Source organism: Rosa rugosa, chromosome 2 (assembly GCF_958449725.1).
Source record: "Rosa rugosa chromosome 2, drRosRugo1.1, whole genome shotgun sequence".
NCBI lineage: Eukaryota > Viridiplantae > Streptophyta > Magnoliopsida > Rosales > Rosaceae > Rosa > Rosa rugosa.
Genome location: NC_084821.1, coordinates 13,092,003 through 13,110,625, shown reverse-complemented (window position 1 = coordinate 13,110,625; position 18,623 = coordinate 13,092,003). Strand labels below are relative to the sequence as shown.

General features: G+C 39.0%; 2 protein-coding genes, 1 long non-coding RNA gene and 1 pseudogene across 3 annotated transcripts; all 4 read right to left on the bottom strand.

The window, feature by feature from the left end:
* Positions 1-2,327: 2,327 nt before the first annotated feature.
* Positions 2,328-3,705, bottom strand: LOC133730381 (gamma-interferon-responsive lysosomal thiol protein-like). Its single transcript, XM_062157981.1, has 5 exons — positions 3,409-3,705; positions 3,206-3,271; positions 2,780-2,932; positions 2,568-2,660; positions 2,328-2,483 (listed from the first exon to the last, which is right to left on the bottom strand). The coding sequence occupies exons 1-5, from the start codon at positions 3,703-3,705 to the stop codon at positions 2,328-2,330; spliced, it is 765 nt and encodes a 254-aa protein (XP_062013965.1).
* Positions 3,706-5,238: 1,533 nt separating this feature from the next.
* On the bottom strand, positions 5,239-6,309 carry LOC133733412 (tryptophan synthase alpha chain-like; annotated as a pseudogene).
* A 731-nt stretch (positions 6,310-7,040) lies between these two features.
* Positions 7,041-9,052, bottom strand: LOC133734839 (uncharacterized). The gene is made up of 4 exons (XR_009858609.1): positions 8,717-9,052; positions 7,943-8,251; positions 7,684-7,794; positions 7,041-7,568 (listed from the first exon to the last, which is right to left on the bottom strand). It is a non-coding gene; the product is annotated as an uncharacterized LOC133734839 (long non-coding RNA).
* Positions 9,053-16,650: 7,598 nt separating this feature from the next.
* On the bottom strand, positions 16,651-17,934 carry LOC133733339 (tryptophan synthase alpha chain-like). The gene has a single exon (XM_062160977.1). It carries the CDS (start codon positions 17,919-17,921, stop codon positions 16,950-16,952), a length of 972 nt encoding a protein of 323 aa, XP_062016961.1. The 5' UTR covers positions 17,922-17,934; the 3' UTR covers positions 16,651-16,949.
* Positions 17,935-18,623: the final 689 nt, after the last annotated feature.

Sequence of the window (18,623 nt, the reverse complement as noted above, 5' to 3'; positions counted from 1 at the left end):
ACATCAACAATCTCCACCTTGGCTTCAATTGATACAATAATATCACAAGTAGAATATCATATACCAATTTGTAGCTCTGACATCCCCATAGGGAGAATCAAATGCTATGAACACCAATCAAGTTCAAGCACTTGCTCAATGGAATTGGCTTAGTCAACATATCAGTAGGGTTGTCTTCCGTTCCAACTTTCAGAAGCTCTATATCACCATCCTCTACCAGTTGACGAATCTTGTGAAATTTGACATTGATATGTTTAGTGTGAGCATGAGCAACCTGGTTCTCTGCTAAATGAATAGCACTCTGACTATCACAATAGCGATCCACATAATCTTGAATTATTCCCAAGTCCTCAAGTACACCACGAAGCCAAACTGCTTCTTTTGCACCCTCTGTTACCGCCATGTATTCAGCTTCTGTAGTCGACAAAGCAATAGTAGATTGCAAGTTCGACTTCCAACTCACCGCTCCACTAGCAAGAGTAAACACATAAGCTGTAGTAGATCGGCACTTATCCAAATCACCTGCGAAATCAGAGTCCACATATCTAACATCACACTGACTCGTCTTATCCTGCTGAAACACAATTCCAACATTGATCCACAGTACCAAGAATATACCGTAGAATCCATTTCACTGCTTGCCAATGGCTTTTACATGGGTTATGCATATATCTGCTCACCACACTTAAAACCTGTGAAATGTCAAGTCTAGTACACACCATACAGTACATCAAGCTACCAACAGCACTAGCATAAGGAATTTTAGCCATATATTGCATATAATCATCAGTGCTACAAGACATAGTAGATTTAAGCTTGAAGTGAGAGGCAAAAGGTGTACTTACAGGTTTAGATTTATCAACCATGCCAAACCGCTGTAGTATCTTCTTCAAATATTGTTTTTTTATGACAAACAAACCTTGCCTTTCGATCTATCTCTTTCAATTTCCATGCCCAAAATCTTCTTAGCTTCTCCCAAGTCCTTCATTTCAATTCACCACTCAATGACTGCGACCCGGAGTCATGGAGGTGATAAATGTGCTCAAGGAAATGCTTCTGCCTCGAAGAGAAGGAGAGAGAGAAAGAGACTGAGAAGAGAGAGAGAGTCTGACTGTGCTCTGATTTGATGTTATCGCCGATTTACAGAGAAAGGCTCTGCATTTCGAGAGCTTTGAAGAAGCAGGAGGGAGGGAGATGAAAATGGGATCGCCAATTTGTGAAATAAACGGGCAGAGATATGTGCTTGCCCGGGTTCACTGCCTTGGACAACCCTAGAGTTTTTCAGAGGGAAATCTAGCACGTGTGAACGATTGGCAATTTTTGGAGGGAAATCTCTCACGTGTGAAATTTTGGTACGGAAGTTTTTTTTTTTTTTGGGAGAAGAAAAAGAACTAATTACAACACGATGATAGAATCAGAACTTGTACCAATGGTACCTATGTATGGGCAGACTAGTAGTCAGAGCTTGTACATGGTAGAATCAGCAGGGGCCTTGTGGGTGGTTCTACAATCTAGGCCAAGAATTGGATCAATTGAAATCACTAAGTTTAGGGTATTTGAGGTGCCGTTTGGTAAAGACCACGAGTGGGAGTGGTCAGAGTTGGAGGTAAATAATTTGGAGAATAGAAATGTATTCTTGGGATGTGAAAATTCTTCATTCTCTGTTGATGGCTCAGACTACTACTCTGGATGCAAAGCCAATTGCGTGTACAGATACTTCATGGTTAAATGGTTTGAGTGGCTCTCACTTCCGAATACAAACTTGGATCCGGCTGTTTTTTTCTTTAACATGGAAGATGAAAAGGTGGAGCAACTTTCAGTACCTAATATTTTAGAAGCACCACATACTTCATAGATACAACCACAACCACGTACCAAGTTTGTAAGTGACAAATTAAGATCGATCTAATTAATGCGACTATAAGACATATGCTTTCTTTTGTTTTACATTAATATTTATTCTTCCAATTTTGGTACTTTAATTGTACCTCTTATCATTTGTTAATATATATATATATATATATATATATATATATATATATATATATATATATTTTTTTTTTTTTTTTTTGTTTCCTAAAGCACTAAAATTATGTTTTATAGACGCAGTCCCCCCCCGCCATTTGTTGTAGGAGAATTGAAGAATGTTATTCAAACAATATAACCCGAATTTTTCATTCGTAGTTGTTAAAGCAAACAAACATAAAGGAAATGATCTTGGAACACTAAAGTCCTTTATTTTATGATGCTATAGTAGACCAGCAATGCTCCCCAGAGCAAATTAATGGATGATGCAGAACCACCATATTGAATCAGACTGAAGTGTTTCAGCTCCCCCCGCGTTCTTCACCTTTATAGCATCCTTCTAGGCTCGAGTTTGCCTTTCCACCTGAATTGATGTTGTGTGGATATGATCTGCAAGCCTTTGGTTTCGGACTGTCTTTGTAAGTGTTGCAGACATACCTCACAAAATTTAGGTAATCCTGCATCCATATATAAAGAGTTCAATAATATAATCTCTGTGAGAGAAAATGAGAAATACATAGAGATCGACAGCTAACGCTTACATCCTTTAGCGGTTGTCCATTAACAACCAGCCATGGTACGTACTCATGAGGCGGAACAAGGTGGTCTGTTTCTTTAGCATTTTGAAGTATAAGCTGCATGCCATTCATTTGGTAAATGATTAGCACTATAATTGAGATATGTAGACATGAGCTTTAACTTGTATGAAGAAAAACAACAATGTACGTGCTGTAAAGTAGTATGAACTAGCTACCTTCTTTTCATATCCACTGCGGTAGCACTTTCCCAAACGATCCAAATCCATCTTAAGTTTTACACAACAAGATTCCCAAGCATATTCTTTCGAGCAGTGCAGTCCTTCAATAAGTTTACTCTCAAGACAATGAATGAACTTGAAATGCCGCTTCTGCAGCAGATACAACAAGGAGATAAGATGTGAAGAAGATAAAAGTAAAACCATATCTACATTGTTCTGGAACAATTTAAGTTATTCTATCATTGTTACTATTATAATGTTTTTGTAAGACCTATTGTAATGGTAAAAATAAAAAAATAAAAAATGTGATAGTTGCAATATCGGTCCCGTTCCCCTGGTCAGCTGCTGACCAGGGAACATCACTGGTTGCAATATTCACCTTTGATTTATGGTAAAAAAAAAGCCATAGAAAGATGGCCTTACCACGTCTGACCAGAGGTGGATTGCACAGGCTTCTATACTGTTAAAGTAGCATTCGTCTGGGCCATGCTGCAGAATATGAAGCAAATGGAATGATAATTATCCAAGATTCCAAGCACAAAAGAAAAAAGATATATATATATATATATATATATATATATATATATATATATAATAAATAAAGATGGTGGAGAGGGAAATGTGACCTGGCAAACGATGGTCTTGTTAGGTGCTTTGACCTGAGCATTTCCATATGGAACTAGCTTGAGGTTGACAATGCTTATGAGATCCCCTTCGGGATCGAATAACTTAGCTGCTAGTTCATTTACAATGAAGCTCGCACAGGATGGGCATAGAGTTTCATAATACAGAGAGAGGTTAACTTTCTTGGATTCAAGGACATTGACGCCGTTATCTTCAAAAGAAGGATAAGATGCTTGAATGGAGAGCACGGAAGTGAGAACAACAAGGGAAAACAAGAGCTTAAGATCTAGAGAAGCCATTACTGAATGCTTAGGTGGTACCCCGAAGCTACATGAAGTATGCATATATATAGCTCCCAGCACTGTTCTTGGGCTCGAATGTTAAAATGCGGGCTCTGACCATAATGACCTTCTTGATTTTGGCAGGTATGAGTAGTTTAGGATGAAAGTGATATTTACCTGTATTTCTTCTTCTTTTAGTTAAATGTGTGGAGATGAATAATATTATGCTCTTAATTAAAGTCATTCGCTTTAATTAGTTGATAATAAGCAGGTGATATTTACATGAGTGGGATAATGATATTGCGTTGCTCCATGATCGTGACGGAAAACTAGCCAAGAAGACCATTAATTGTAGAGGCCGGGATAAAGTGATAGCTAGCATATCGATGTCAGTCATGGTCTTTGTGCACTATCTTTTGAGTCTTGACTTGTCCAACCATTACATTTAAGAATCAGAATCCTCTTAGAGACTCAATTAGCATTGCATTGTCTTTTGTTTGCATAAAACATACTCTGTATTGCACCATTGCAACTCAGTGTGCATGAAGATGCATGCAACGATTTACATCAGATCAGTACTATATATAGAAACTTAATTAGCAAGTGCTTATCAGAACTCATGTATAATGAACTAGCTAGGCGCACGCGATAGGTTTTTTTTTTTTTTTTTTTTTTGAATAAGGGATTAGGCGATATTAGTTCATCGGAGGCAAACGATGTAGGGAACAAGTCCCACCCTCAATCCCGAAGGAGAGGGGTTTGCCACACTCTGGGAACCCACCGCCCGTCCCCCTATTTTTATTTTATTAATAACAGAAAAAGAAAATACAACCTAAAGAAGGGGGGGGACATAAACCTTACCCCAAAAGCTAGAAAGAAAGACAAAAGGAAGTGAAAAAAATTGAAGCAGAACCTCAAATTTTCCCAACTTCCAACTGTTAAAACAAGCCCAACACCAACCGATGCAAGAAAGAGAGTTAAACATGGCGAAGGTAAGGGAATCCCAGATCATCCATACGAAGATAAGGAGATATATTAGGCGGAGGAGAAACATGCCATACCAGGGATGGAGAAAGTAAGCCCATGTTTGTCATTCTATCGGCCACCGTATTTCCTTCCCGAAGAATATGTAGGTTGTATGGACAATGATTTACTCAAACTTAACCGATGAAATGACTACTGATGACACATTAAGTCAGGTACATCCTCTCACAACGGATCAAACCCATCCATTTTTCGCTTGCAATCACTCGTGTTCATAAGAGATCCCAACAGTAAACCCAGTTCATAAGATCCCAACACTAAATTCAGAAAATTAAGTTCCACCATGTTACGAATAAGTTTAGGAACAATATTAATTGTTGTATGTTGTATCAAGTCACGTTTAACAATTCTCTAGTACATATTCCGATAATAAAAAGGCATGGCCCCAAAAGATGTATTTGACTTGGTCAACCAAATAATAAGTAAATTACTGTATAGTGACTCCCCGAATCATAAATGAGTGATTTCGTTTTAGTGAAACTATTAGAACGTACATATCAGAATCTATGATCCAAAAACATTTTTTTCTTCTTCTATTGCATAGATCATTACAGGAGAGCAGCCTTGAAAGATTTGGCGAAAGTTTCAAGGTCTCTCGACCCTTGCAATGGAGATCTAGCTTCACCCAATACCTTCACAATGGCACTACCAACAATAGCACCATCTGCCCCCCACTCGGCCACCTGCTTCACATGCTCAGGCTTCGACAATCCGAACCCAACAGCCACTGCCTTGGTCGTCACCTCCTTAATCTCCCTCAAGAGACTCGGAACTTGTTCGTTCACACGTGGACGAGCCCCGGTGACCCCCACCGCACTCACCAGGTACACGAAAGCCTCCGAGGCTCGGACAATGTCTTTCATTCAACATGTTGTAGTAGTGGGTGTGGTTAGCAGCACCAACTCAACGTTATTCTTCGCGGCTTCATTTCTCAAGCGTTGTGTGTTTTCAAAAGGGACATCCGGAACCACAAGCCCACGGACGCCGGGTTGGCTAATGGTGGACATGAAGTTTTCGATGCCATGCTTGATCATAGGGTTATAGTAGGAGAATAGAGTGATAGGGCACGACAGTTGGGGAACAACATCTTCTAACATTGAAATGATATTGTTGAACTTTGTCCCTCCAGCCAAGGACCGTGACGCTGAAGCGCGTATGACCGGACCGTCTAGTGAGGGATCGGAGTAGGGTATGCCTAGTTCGATTACATCGGATCCACAAGAATCGAGCACCTTCAACGCTTGAATGGTTGTTGAGAGATCGATCTGGATCGCCGGCGGTGATTTAGGGGATGAATGCTACTTTCCCTTGTGATTTCAATTTTGTGAAAGTTTGTGAGATGCTTATGTTAGGGGCACGGGTGAGGGTGAGAGTATCCCTTGGATTTAGCTCATCAAGTAGTTTCTTGATTGGAAAGGTTAATGTTGTTTGCAATTGGGATGGAGAAGGAAGATGATGAACTGGGTATCGAGGTTTCTTTGTATTCAGTTGAAGAAAGCCTGAAGTAGTAGTAAGTTTAAGAGAACTAGGAATTGCCATTGAGGAAAATGTATGTTTAAGCCGGGATGCTTCTCTGGTATAAATATATGTTACTAGCTAATTGTGTAATGGTGCGATACGAGCCATACGTACATTTATATTATGGATATGTGGACCAGAATGATCAAACACGAAACATCAGCTCAATTGCCTGTAAAATCTACGCGTCAAAAACTTTCCTTTCTTAACAACATAAACGTGAAGAAATTTGTTTTCAAAAAAAAAAAAAAAACGTGAAGAAATTTTACTAGCAAGGGCTTCTGCAAAGTGACTGCATTATATTACGAACTACGTATGTTGCAGCTCAAGCAAGCATCTCTTTTAAGGTTTTAAGTCAACTGAATACATCTTGTGATATCACAAGGTAAATACGAAATCTTTTATCTCGTAGAGCATGTGAAGTTTTTATTTTATTTTCAAAATTCAAATTATCTTTGTCTGTTTAATGTCCATTTTGATTAGAATTAGACGATATTTTGATTTGATAACACTACCACAAATCTGGCCTTTAGACACCATCACTAATGGTGTCTATTGGGTCAATGGCTACCAATCATTGGTTTATAACACCAATAGCCACGGTTGAGCCACCATTATCAGCAATGGTTTCCTTTGCTGGCGTGACAAAGACCCAAGTACCCACTATCATATTTTTGGTGTCTGCCATTATGGGTCCCACAAAAGCTTCATACCCACTAATACAAGCTTTGGTGACTACATATATTTCATTTTTAAAAAATATATATATTTAAATCTGCAAATACAAATTATTGTAAACAACTCTACAAGAGACTCCTTTCACTCTTCTTTCATCTGAAATAAGAACAATATATCATCTCTTTTGGTCCATCACTGAACTACAAAAAGATCTCTCTCTTGCAAGCAGCAAAGGGGCAAGTCAGCTTACTTGGCTAGAAATAATCACTATGATTTCACAGAGTATGCATGCTTAGGCACTAATGCATAAACAATATATGAGGGTATAAAAACTATTCCATAGTATGCATGCTACTTGCACTAAAATGAAAATGGCGCAAGTATCGTGTCCTAATATCTAGAGAAACATAAATAATCAGGCATGGTTACTGTTTACAAATGGGATGTCAATGTAACTAGCTACATTCTCTTAAAGAGATACTCAGAGTTAAATAGTAAGACTCAATTAAATCCTTCCTTTTACCTGCATTAGCCAGACCCCATCCTTATCTCCGCTTTGCAGCCCCTTGAATATTGTTTCACCCAATGCAGAGATGTACTCTGGATCATCAACAAGTGGAGTATTCTCATCGAAAGTATAACTGCAACAGGTTCATTAACCAGTTTAACAATCATTACATAGCATATGTGAAGGGAAAAATACAAAAATAAAAACGGAAGAAGCTATAATAGAAGAAAATGGAGGAAGCTGTATACCAATTGTATATGTGACTGGTCCTTCCACATTCTGATCAAACAGGCAGCGTGCTTTCCCTAGCTGAATCCTCTGTTTTTCACAACACAGTTGATAAAAGCATCAACACTCTCCTGTGGAAAAAGTACAAGTCATTGCGTTAAATGGAGGGCTCCTACTAAGAAAGAACATGAGTAAAGGGAAAAGGCACAGAATATGCCTCCTAAAGGAAACAAGAAAAGCTTGCATTATACAAGGAATTTGGACATTCTAATATTCAACCTGCAGAGCAGCCTTTGAGGGAAAGCGAAATGTAATAACAGCTGTTGCACCACTAAACAGTCCTTTCGTCTTGGCTTCCAATTCAAAAGAGTGGGATATAATTCCACCTCTGGAAACCGGTATGCAGAATTAGTAAATAATAAACAGAAGAAATGGAAAGTAGAAACCATACAAAGCAGCAAGAGTCATATTAAACAGTTGGCACTTGCACATCAAGCCTTTCCCATGACTTGAAAGCGTTTGCCGCTGACGAAATCAAAGAGATCTTGAGGTCAGCTCTCATCACTCAAACTCACATCATACACTGTTCTACAAAAGGAACATGGCAGATCATGACCAAATTAGTTACACATAAGCATATATATGTATAAAGAATCAAAGTAAAATAGCACATAAACTAAATTAATGTAATGAGAAGTTAAAACTTGCAAAATAAAAGAACATACACAAGAAGCATTATCAATTACTATTTCTAAGTCCTCATCCATAATTCCAACCAACAATAATTCCAGTAAACCAACATAATAGAGAAAACAAAACATACCAAGCATATCTGGAAGAGGAAAACAGTGGCATACATCACAATTCAACAAAACGTACCAAGCATATATGCTATTACATTTACAACTAATCAATGGCATGCAAAACTAACGTTAAAAACGTTATCTCACCAATATGCCTCTTTCATGCCCAGAAGAATAAAATTAAAAGATAAAATCTTAGCCATATAGCAAACCAGAAGCAAAAATAAGCTACATGGATTCAGATCTATACCGAATCTAAATTCAAATCACAGTGACTGAACTCGTCATGGAAAGTCTGCATGCGTGTCAAGATAAACTCCAATTTTGTAACGAGGGAAACAAATTTGATAGGTTGCTGCACAAGCCCCAAATTCGAAACCCTAAGGTTGAAAAAATTGCAACCTGCAAATAAATTTGACAAAAGAAACTACGTAAAGAGAAAGTGCATATGTGAGTGAAAGTGCAGGAAATAAAAAAGAGACAATGGTTGATGTTCGGGTACGCCAGTAATGCCAGATCCAGCTTGAGAAGCTTCAAGAGAGACAGGTAAAGGACGAAATGAAAATAACAGTGATGCAAGAGAGGTGGTCGTGGTGGCCGGGGGGGGGGGGGGAGGGGGGAGGGAGAAAGAGAGAGAAGAAGAGGAAGAGAGTGGCATAGTGCGGTCTCGATCAAAACCAGGTCTTTTGTTTTTTTGTTTGTCGGGGGGGGGGGGGGGGGGGGGGGAAGAGAGCTTGGTACCGCACAAAATGAAAATGAGAGTTATAAAAATATCAAAACAATTGTTGATAAATCTCTAAATAATATTTTATTGCGTCAAGGGTTTTGGTGACACTAGAACTCTTTTGTTTTTTGCCTTTATTGGTTTTATAAATATAAAAACCAATCAGACACACACCATTAAAAACATTGGTGAGCACAAATTGGCAACACACACCATTAGCCCAATAGTGGGTAGGAAATTGTATCCTTTGCCCACTTTTGTGGTTGTGTAACTTCAAATTGTACAGATTTAATTACGTTCGTGCATGTCTCTATCATTTTTATACAAATTGTCATGGATGATGCCTATGGCAGGACTTGATGGAGGATTGGATTTTAAACTAGCACTACAGCGAGTGAATCGAGTAGTTTGTTTGTCCATTGATCCTTCAATGTCTAAGTCAGTAATGAAATACAAATTTGGGGGACTAAGTATTGCGGGTTGTGTGATTCTCCTACCTCTTTTTTTTTTTTTTTTTTTTTGGAATAGGTTTACATGTTTGCATATTACAGTGACGTGAAGTTTTGCTGAGACTAGAAGACTTGGCTATTGGTGAATTCTTGATTCTTGACCGGCTCTCACCAGGATAAAATAGTTCGATCACTTTAACTAATAGAAATGAAATCAGAATTATGACTTTCGTAATATTAATTAGGCAAATAACTAACAGGCCACGGCTTATTAACACGGACAAGAATCATTTATATTTAAATATAATTGTTTCATCATCCAACTCTAGTGACATTATTTGTATAAAGAGAAAAAGAAAAAAAGAACAGCATACAAATAATTGTTTGAGTAGATATTGAAATCCTCTAAGAGCAAGTTCAGCGGAGGCCTTGGTGCCCGGGCACCACGTTAAACGGTGACCCAAGTCATCAAAATTCCACTGTTGTTCCTTCCACCGGGGCTGGGGCAAGAGAGCAGTGGGTGATCCAAGTCAAGAGCTCGGGCAGCGTGGTGACGGAGTTGATGACCCAGGCCTCCACCGTGGTGACTGAGGATAGACGCGCCTGGCAATGGAGGTGAGCCGCAGTTTCTTGTCGTGTAGCAGATAGGAGGCTGCTCGCGCGTGGAAGGCCAGAAGCTGTCGGCTAGTGGCAAGTGGAGATGTGACGTGGCAATTAGCCGTTGGGTGCTTTGCAATTTAAATGCAACGGTCCATAGATCTGGACCGTTGGTTCTAATTATATGAGGGATCCTATGGTGTATAATTAAGGAGATATTTACATCATTTGTTGCGGTGATTTAAATTGTCTACCCATAAAATTTTATTTGGTTGCATATCCAAATTGTTCAACAATACTATTTATTTACATCATACATTTCTCATTTTCAAAAAAAAAAAAAAAAAAAAAATTGATGAACAGTAATTGACTGGTGACCCTGACCCAATGGGTGGAAGCAAAGATCCAGTGGCAGTGAATAGTTTCCTGCCTGGTGACCCAACGGGTGAACTTGCTCTAAGAATATACTGGTATGAATATTGCTGGTTGAGATTTCTCGTAGCAAATTGGTACCCAATAATCTGAAACTATGACTTGGCTCATAAACTTTCGCAAGCGTACGAATCGTTGTTAAGTAAGGAAAGTATTTGGACCTTGATTATCGTACCTCGGGGATTAGGCGTTGAACCTAACCGAGGTAATTGGCGCTGGAATAACTCAAAAGCATACAATGAAAAATAAAAATAAAATAAAGTAAAATAATATTCACAAGGCACCAAGCCTCGGCAATGCTCGACTTAGCTCACACTAAGCCTAATCAAAGCCACTAACTTGTAGCCCAAATGAATTATGCACAATGGAAGGTAGAATTTTGTTTAGGAGTTTTGAATTGGGAATTCACTAAATTAAATGCAAACTAAGATAAAAGCAAACAACTAATTATCAAGCAAGAAATTAAATTCGGATTTTCAAATTAATGGAAACATGGGAGTGTCGGGTGATTCACACTAACTATCTTGTAAACATCGATGCCAATTTCATAAATGCATGCATTTCCTATATGTGTTAAGTCCCGTATCTAGTACCGGTCAAGGCTACTAAACCAATTATCCTTTCGGTGTATCGATTATGCCGGTTAAGGCCACAATCAACTCTCTAACTTAGGCATTACGCCGGTTAGGGCCGCAATATCTAAAATTAGAGGCCTAGAGTGCAAGATAATAGAGACCCAAGCAAGCTTAGCTACAATTAAGTTAGCTAATGGTTACCACACTTAAATCTTAGATGCAACAAGACCAATAAGTTGTCAATTTATCAATCTATTCATCACAATTGCCCACAACATAATTTCAAAGGGTGACAAACCCTAGAAACATGCTTCTAAGGACCAATAAATTCAGATTTAAAGCATACACAATGGAAATTGCATTTATTAAAATTAAAGCATCAATATTTATACAAGATGAGTTAGGGCTTCACAACCCTAACTCCCAAAATTAAACTACTCATAACCCATTAGCAAATACATCATCAAATACATAAGAAATTAAGAGAAATGATAGAAGAGAGATGGAACACAAGCTAAGCTCACAATTTGCTATAGGCAAACATGAACCCAACTTGAAATTAAGCCCCTACTCTTTACCAAGCCAAAATCCCTTTGTGGTGATGAGCAATTGATTGTGTGGGTAGTAAAAGCCCCTTGATTATTCCTTGAGAAAAATGGTTGAGAATGGTATTGGAAAGTGAGAGAACTAGGAGACTAGAGAGGGAGGTGGGCTGCGGCTATGTTGGAGGAGAGGATCTGGGGTTTAATGGGGTATGCGGCGCTGTAGAGAAGAAGGAATCGAGCAAATAGGGAATGGGGTGTGCGGCCGCAGGGTTCTCGTAAAGGACGGAGGGGGAGGGTAGTGTGAGTAAATGGATGGATGGATGATTGCCAGAGAGAGAAGAAACAGAATCTAGGCTGTTCAAAAAGAAGGAGAGAAATTAAATGGCACGTGGTGGTGTGACTACGATTCGTCTAAGTTTGATTTTTATTTTGGATTAGACTTTGGAAACTTTGATGTAATCATTGGATATTAATAAAGTGTCAATTCTTTTACTTAATGTCTTGGACATACCTTAATTCAAACTTTATTATATAAGAGCCAATGGTTTTCATGTGGAAACACATTATGAGAGTGGACAGAGTTCCTTTGCATCACCTCTAATGACTACGGACATAAACGAGTATTAGATAAACTTATGTGTCGCTCTAGTGGGTTGTATGCAACCACTATTTGAGTTATTGAATCCAACCATGTCATGAGAGACGACTTATGGGATTTTAACACATATAGGCTTTGACATGATGATCCGTGTATTAAAGACTTTACACGGACATCCATTTTCAGAACAAAGAAAAGTAAGGACCAAGAATTGGTTTGAGGAGCTGCACATGTGCCTCATGGTGCCATGATTGTGCAAAGACCGGCCATACATGGCCGGCACCGCCTACCCCCTGCGGCAAATACATGGCATTGACGCCATAAACTCCTCTCTCTACTTCTCAAGTCTATTGTGACATTATGGCTTAACCAAAAGCCTCATTGGTTGATTATAAAGCCCATGTTTCGTTCTGTAAAGCCTGTTATTTAGGATTGAGACTATCCTATGCAAAGGAGATTGAGGAAATAATTCCATTCTTACAAAGAATCTAAGGGAATTCTATGGATTTGATCAACCAACTTGCGGACCGTATAGATGTTTTATGGTGTTGGTTGATACGCAAACACGCTGGTCACGTGTTGTGCCATTATCCACTCGTAATGCTGCTTATACTACACTCCTAGCACATAACATATGGCTACGGGCTCACTACCCAGATCATCCCATTCAGTCAATTTGACTTGATAATGCTAGAGAGTTTACATCGACAATTTTCGATGACTATTGCATATCATTGGGTATTGATATCAAGTATCGTATTCCCATGTACACACCTACTTAGTCTCGCGGAAAAGACACCATTAAACGACTACGATGGTAGCCCGGACATTGGTAATGCGCACCAATATTTCCGCTTGGGTTATGCAATATCGCATGCAGCTATGCTAATTCGTCTACGACTCATAGCAGCCACTCAACTTTTATTTGCGTTACAGCTAGTGACTGGGTTCGAGTCTAATATCTCGTATTTATGCATATTTGAGTGTGCGGTTCATGTGCCAATTGCGCCGCCACAGCGCATCAACATCAGTCATTGCAACGAATGCATATATATATTTGTGCAACATGAGTCCGCTATGTAGAACCCTTGACAGGCGATCTCTATTTCACTGGATTTGCGAATTGTCACTTTGATGAGACAGTCTTCCCGTCGTTAGGGGGAGATTAGAACGTCAATGTTCAACAGGAACGACAGGAATTGTCGTGGTCTGTCCCCACTATGTCTCATCTTGATCCCCTAAAAGTGACGAGATCACATATATCTGCTGCAAGCATGCCTGCAAGGATTGATGTCCCCACAAGAGGACATGGTGCCACCCAAAGAAGATGGGTACTGCACCACTACCATGGATGGTGGTATGGTGACGCCACAAAGGTGGCATAATGGAGTCATAGGCCATGGGTTCCGCTAGAGAGAGTAGGAGACCCATAGGTTCGATGGATTCTCGCCCTAAGAAGAGAGCGAGTTTGGCACAACTTGATCCATTGATCATTGATACTCAAAATCCGTCTCATGAGAATATTTTGGATTATGGTTATGTCCAAGAGACATCGTTGGGGGACGCTTCAATGTTAGAACCAATTCCTGAGAATATAGAGATCTCTACGAACTACACTAGTGTACATGAGGACGTGGAATTATTGAGACCAATGACATCGAACCTTACTCCGTTGAAGAATGCCAACGTAGAGAAAATTGGCCTAAATGGAAAGATGCGATCCAGGTTGAATTGGATTCACTAACGAAGAGGAAGGATTTCGAGCCTGAGATGCCAACACCTCCTAACATAAAACCTGTTGACATTAATAGATCTTCGTTAGATAGCGTGACGAGAAAAAGAGATGGTAATCTCACCTTATGGCGCAAGGTTTCTCACAACGCCCTGGAATCGACTACGAGAAGACATATTCTCTCGTAATGGATGTCATTGCACTCTACTACCTTGTCAGTTTGGTAGTTTCCAAATAACTGAACATGCAGCTTACAAATGTGGTCACTACATATGTTTATGGGGATCTAGATACGGAATATAATGAAGGTTCTTGTGAACTTCATTTACCCAAGTCAAGTGGCTCTAGACCACGGAGCACGTTTACAACGAGGTTGAAACGCTCACTAAAGTGACTACTTGATTGGGAAGGGATATGATGAACTATGCCCACGCGTTTCCATGACAAATTCCGGATTTGCAATTGTCGCGGTTTATGTTGATAAACATAATTGGAACCCTTGTGAGTTGAGGAAAACCGCTGAACACCTGAAATCCGAGTTTGAAAGGAAGGACCTTGGGAGAACACGGTTTTGTATACCGTGTCAATAGATGCTTAGGCATTTTGATAAAGTCAAAGATGCACTCCCATGGTCGTCCGTAGTCTTGACCCTAAAAGGGATCCGTTTCGTCCCAGGGATGATGACGAAGACGTGTTAATAGCGGAAGTGCTTACTTATATATAATAGGCGCATTATTGTACTTAGCACAATACAAGACCGGACACCTCAATTGTTATGAACTTGTTGGCTAGATATAGCTCCGCGCCAACGCAACGCCATTAGATTGGTATAAAGACAATCTTTCGATATTTGAGAGGTACGATTGATATGGGCTTGTTCTATCCCTACAGAGAAAAGAGGTAACGGAAGTGTGGGATTGGACCCCACAAGGCAAAATGCCACCTTCCGTGCTCCTCCTCCCTTCCATCAAAATGACAACAGGCACTTCTAAATATTGAAGTGAACCAAATCCGATCTGAGGATAATGTAGCGGACTTATTTACTAAGTCGTTACCAAAATCCACCTTCGAGAAACATGTGAAAAGCATCGGATTAAGAAAGTTATCCGAACTACCATGATTGTAGCAATCAGGGGGAGATATTGACATCAGGGGGAGGCATGATGTCTACATGTTCGATCTCGAAGAGTGAAGGACGTGTTGTGCTCTTTTTGTCCTTCGACCAAGGTTATTTTTGTCCCACTGAGTTTTTGTTACCTGGCAAGGTTTTTAACGAGGCAACAATCAAAGCGTCATCGCCAAGTTTGAGCGGCACAAGGGGGAGTGTTGAAGGATGTCGACATGATGTGTGCCTCTACAAACTAGGGTTTAGAGTTGTAATAGGAATGTGTTCTAAGTATTCAATTGTAATCGGATTCTATTACCTTTGTGGTACCTTGTAACTCCCTATTTAAAGGGCTCCTATTATCAATAATAAACACAATTTCATTCTCCTACAACAAACACGTTTTACTTTAGAAGTTGAGAGTTGAGACGTATGTCACATTATGAATATATATTACGCATTAAATATAAATAGTCTGGGACTATGTTTGCGACCCTAGCCAACTATAGTGTATTTTGTATCTCTAGATAAGAAGACTTACAAATGAAAATCGAGAAAACTCATTACATCGACGTGATTTATTTTTGGGTATATATATATATATATATATATATATATATATATATATATATATATATATTTTACTAACACTCTAAATCATTTATGACCTTACATTTTTAATTTCATCACACATGTCTCTATTTTTTGTATTATTGAAAATATATAAGGATGATTTTAGTCATATTTCCAAATTTTCTATTTGGATCTCCCAACTTCTTTGAAAATTTAGAAACCCTCTTTTACCCCCATAATCAAAAATTTTCCAAATTCATATAATCCTACGTACTCAACTACCCAATGAATCTATATATCTTTCCTTCCACCACTGCAACTCTCTCGGCCTTGGGCCCTTGGCATTGGTGTCAACTATACTAATGAAAAATATTTCTCCACATTAGAATCGTACTATACTAGCCTGCTCTTCCCAACTTTATCAATTTACTCTCATCTATACCTAGAAAAAAAAAAAAGGCCGGTTAACAAACCAAAAATCTATTGAAACAAGAGCGACGTGCTCGGACTTTAAAACATGAGGCAAACAACTAGTCTGCCAAAATCATGGATAAACACCAGTAATTAATTAGGAAGTTCATAATCATATCATGAATGTTAATTATCCTCCCTACAGTATGTGAACAAGAGAAAGAAAGTTCATGAATATCAATTGAAATAGAAGGGCAAGTGAACAAGAATATCTCTCTTTCCAACGTTGTAGTGGTAATGCGAGGTCTTGGCCATGGTGAAATTGGAACTTCATGCCTTAGGGAAAAGGAAGAGAGTAAGAAAGACAGAAAATGGGTAAAGATGGAAATTTGATGGCAAAAATTTTGAAAGCAAGTCTAAATAGCAAATTTGGAGGTCTGAATAGACACACCCAATATACAATCATAAGTTTATAGAGAAACTGAAGTGACATAATATATCTATCCACTTATCTGTTAAAAGACATAACTATTTCAAAAGAAACTTATTAGAAATATGACTTATACCATTACCCTTTCAATTTTAGAAAAATGATGAGTAATTATATAATCACTCACATTAAATTAAAATATTATGATATATAATTTTCATCATTCTATTCAAGTTCATCATGACTGTAGCTGCATGTAGTAATATTAGTAGAAAACTTTCTCTCGTAATTAAACTACATATACATGCATCATCAATGGAGAGCAGACTTGAAAGACTTGGTGAAAGTTTCAAGTTCTCTCAACCCTTCAAGAGGAGATCTAGCTTCACCTAGAACCTTCACAATGGCACTACCAACAATAACGCCATCAGCCCCCCACTCAGCCACCTGTTTCACATGTTCAGGCTTAGACAGCCCAAACCCAACCGCCACTGCCTTGCTGGTGGCATCCTTAATCTCCCTCAAAAGACTCGGAACTTGTTCGTTCACACGAGCACGAGCTCCGGTGACCCCCACCGTGCTCACTAGGTACACAAATCCCTCAGAAGCTTTGACGATGTCTTTCATTCGGTCTGTTGTAGTAGCTGGAGTGGTCAGTAGCACCAACTCGATGTTATTTTTCGCAGCTTCCTTCCTTAAGATTTGTGTCTCTTCAAAAGGAACATCCGGAACCACAAGCCCACGTACACCTGCTTGACTAATGGTGAACATATAGTTTTTGATGCCATGATTGATGATAGGGTTATAGTATGAAAAAAGAACAATGGGGCAAGACAGTTGTGGAACAACTTCCTTCAACATTGAGATGACTTTGTTGAAGTTTGTCCCTCTAGCCAAGGAACGGGTGGCTGAAGCACATATGACAGGACCGTCTAGTAACGGATCGGAGTAGGGAAGGCCTAGTTCGATTACATCTGATCCACAAGAATCGAGCACCTTCAATGCCGCCCCGGTTGTTGAGAGATCTGGATCGCCGGCGGTGACGTAGGGGATGAATGCCACTTTCCCTTGTGACTTCAATTTTGTGAAAGTTTGTGAGATGCTTATGCTAGGGGCACAAGGGTGGGTGAGAGCAGCCATTGGATTTGGCCTAAGAACTCTTTTGATTGATAAGGTTAATGATGTTTGGGATGGAGAATGAAGCTGTTGTTGAAATGGGTTTTGGGGTTTCTTTGTATGTATAAAGCCGGGAGCAGTAAGTTTAAGAAAACTAGGAATAGCCATTGAAAAGATTAATTTGTTTAGCTGGTGAGGTGATATGATACGATATATATACACATTCTTAGCAATTTGAAAAGTAAAACATGAATTATTAGCTCTGTTGAGAAATTCAACGTCAACCACTATTTTTCTTGACAATATAAACGTGAAATAAATGTAATGGTTGCATAACGTACCAGATACGAAGTGCTTGATATGAGACATATGACATCGTAACCTGGCTCTGATACCATGAAAGCTAGAGGTAGAAGACGAAGAAAGTAACTGTAAGAAAGAGAGAAGAGCTAAAAAAGGATCCAATGTATTTCTGATTAATTCGTGAAGACAAGGGACTGCAGGTATTTATAGTAGATAGTTAGGTATACAGATGGTCAACACGTGTAAAGCAATGACAGCTCAACACACATCAAACCATGCATACTTAACCAACTAATTAACAAGTTAAGAACTAACTAATTAGCTGACTAATGACTAATTAACAATTAACGTCAATTAAGATCATATAGTCTAACAGTTCATAGGTTCCGGTCTTGAAAACAACATACTACGTTCCCAGCTACTAACATAACATCGTACTGAAAATGAAAGGTTAGGGCTACAGTATGCTTTCAGTACGTAACTGCATGTGTTACATACATGGGAGTTGATCTAGATTGGTAACTAATTTGATCTCCTAAACTACAATTCATCAAGGCAGGCAGTACA

Excerpts from the sequence above, each read along its gene's own strand:
- LOC133730381 (XM_062157981.1), bottom strand. The coding sequence starts at position 3,705 with ATGGCTTCTCTAGATCTTAAGCTCTTGTTTTCCCTTGTTGTTCTCACT. Across the intron at positions 3,272-3,408 it reads ACAAGACCATCGTTTGCCAG|CATGGCCCAGACGAATGCTA; the intron begins GTCACATTTCCC and ends CATATTCTGCAG. Across the intron at positions 2,661-2,779 it reads GCAGTGGATATGAAAAGAAG|CTTATACTTCAAAATGCTAA; the intron begins GTAGCTAGTTCA and ends AATGGCATGCAG.
- LOC133733339 (XM_062160977.1), bottom strand. The coding sequence starts at position 17,921 with ATGGCTATTCCTAGTTTTCTTAAACTTACTGCTCCCGGCTTTATACAT.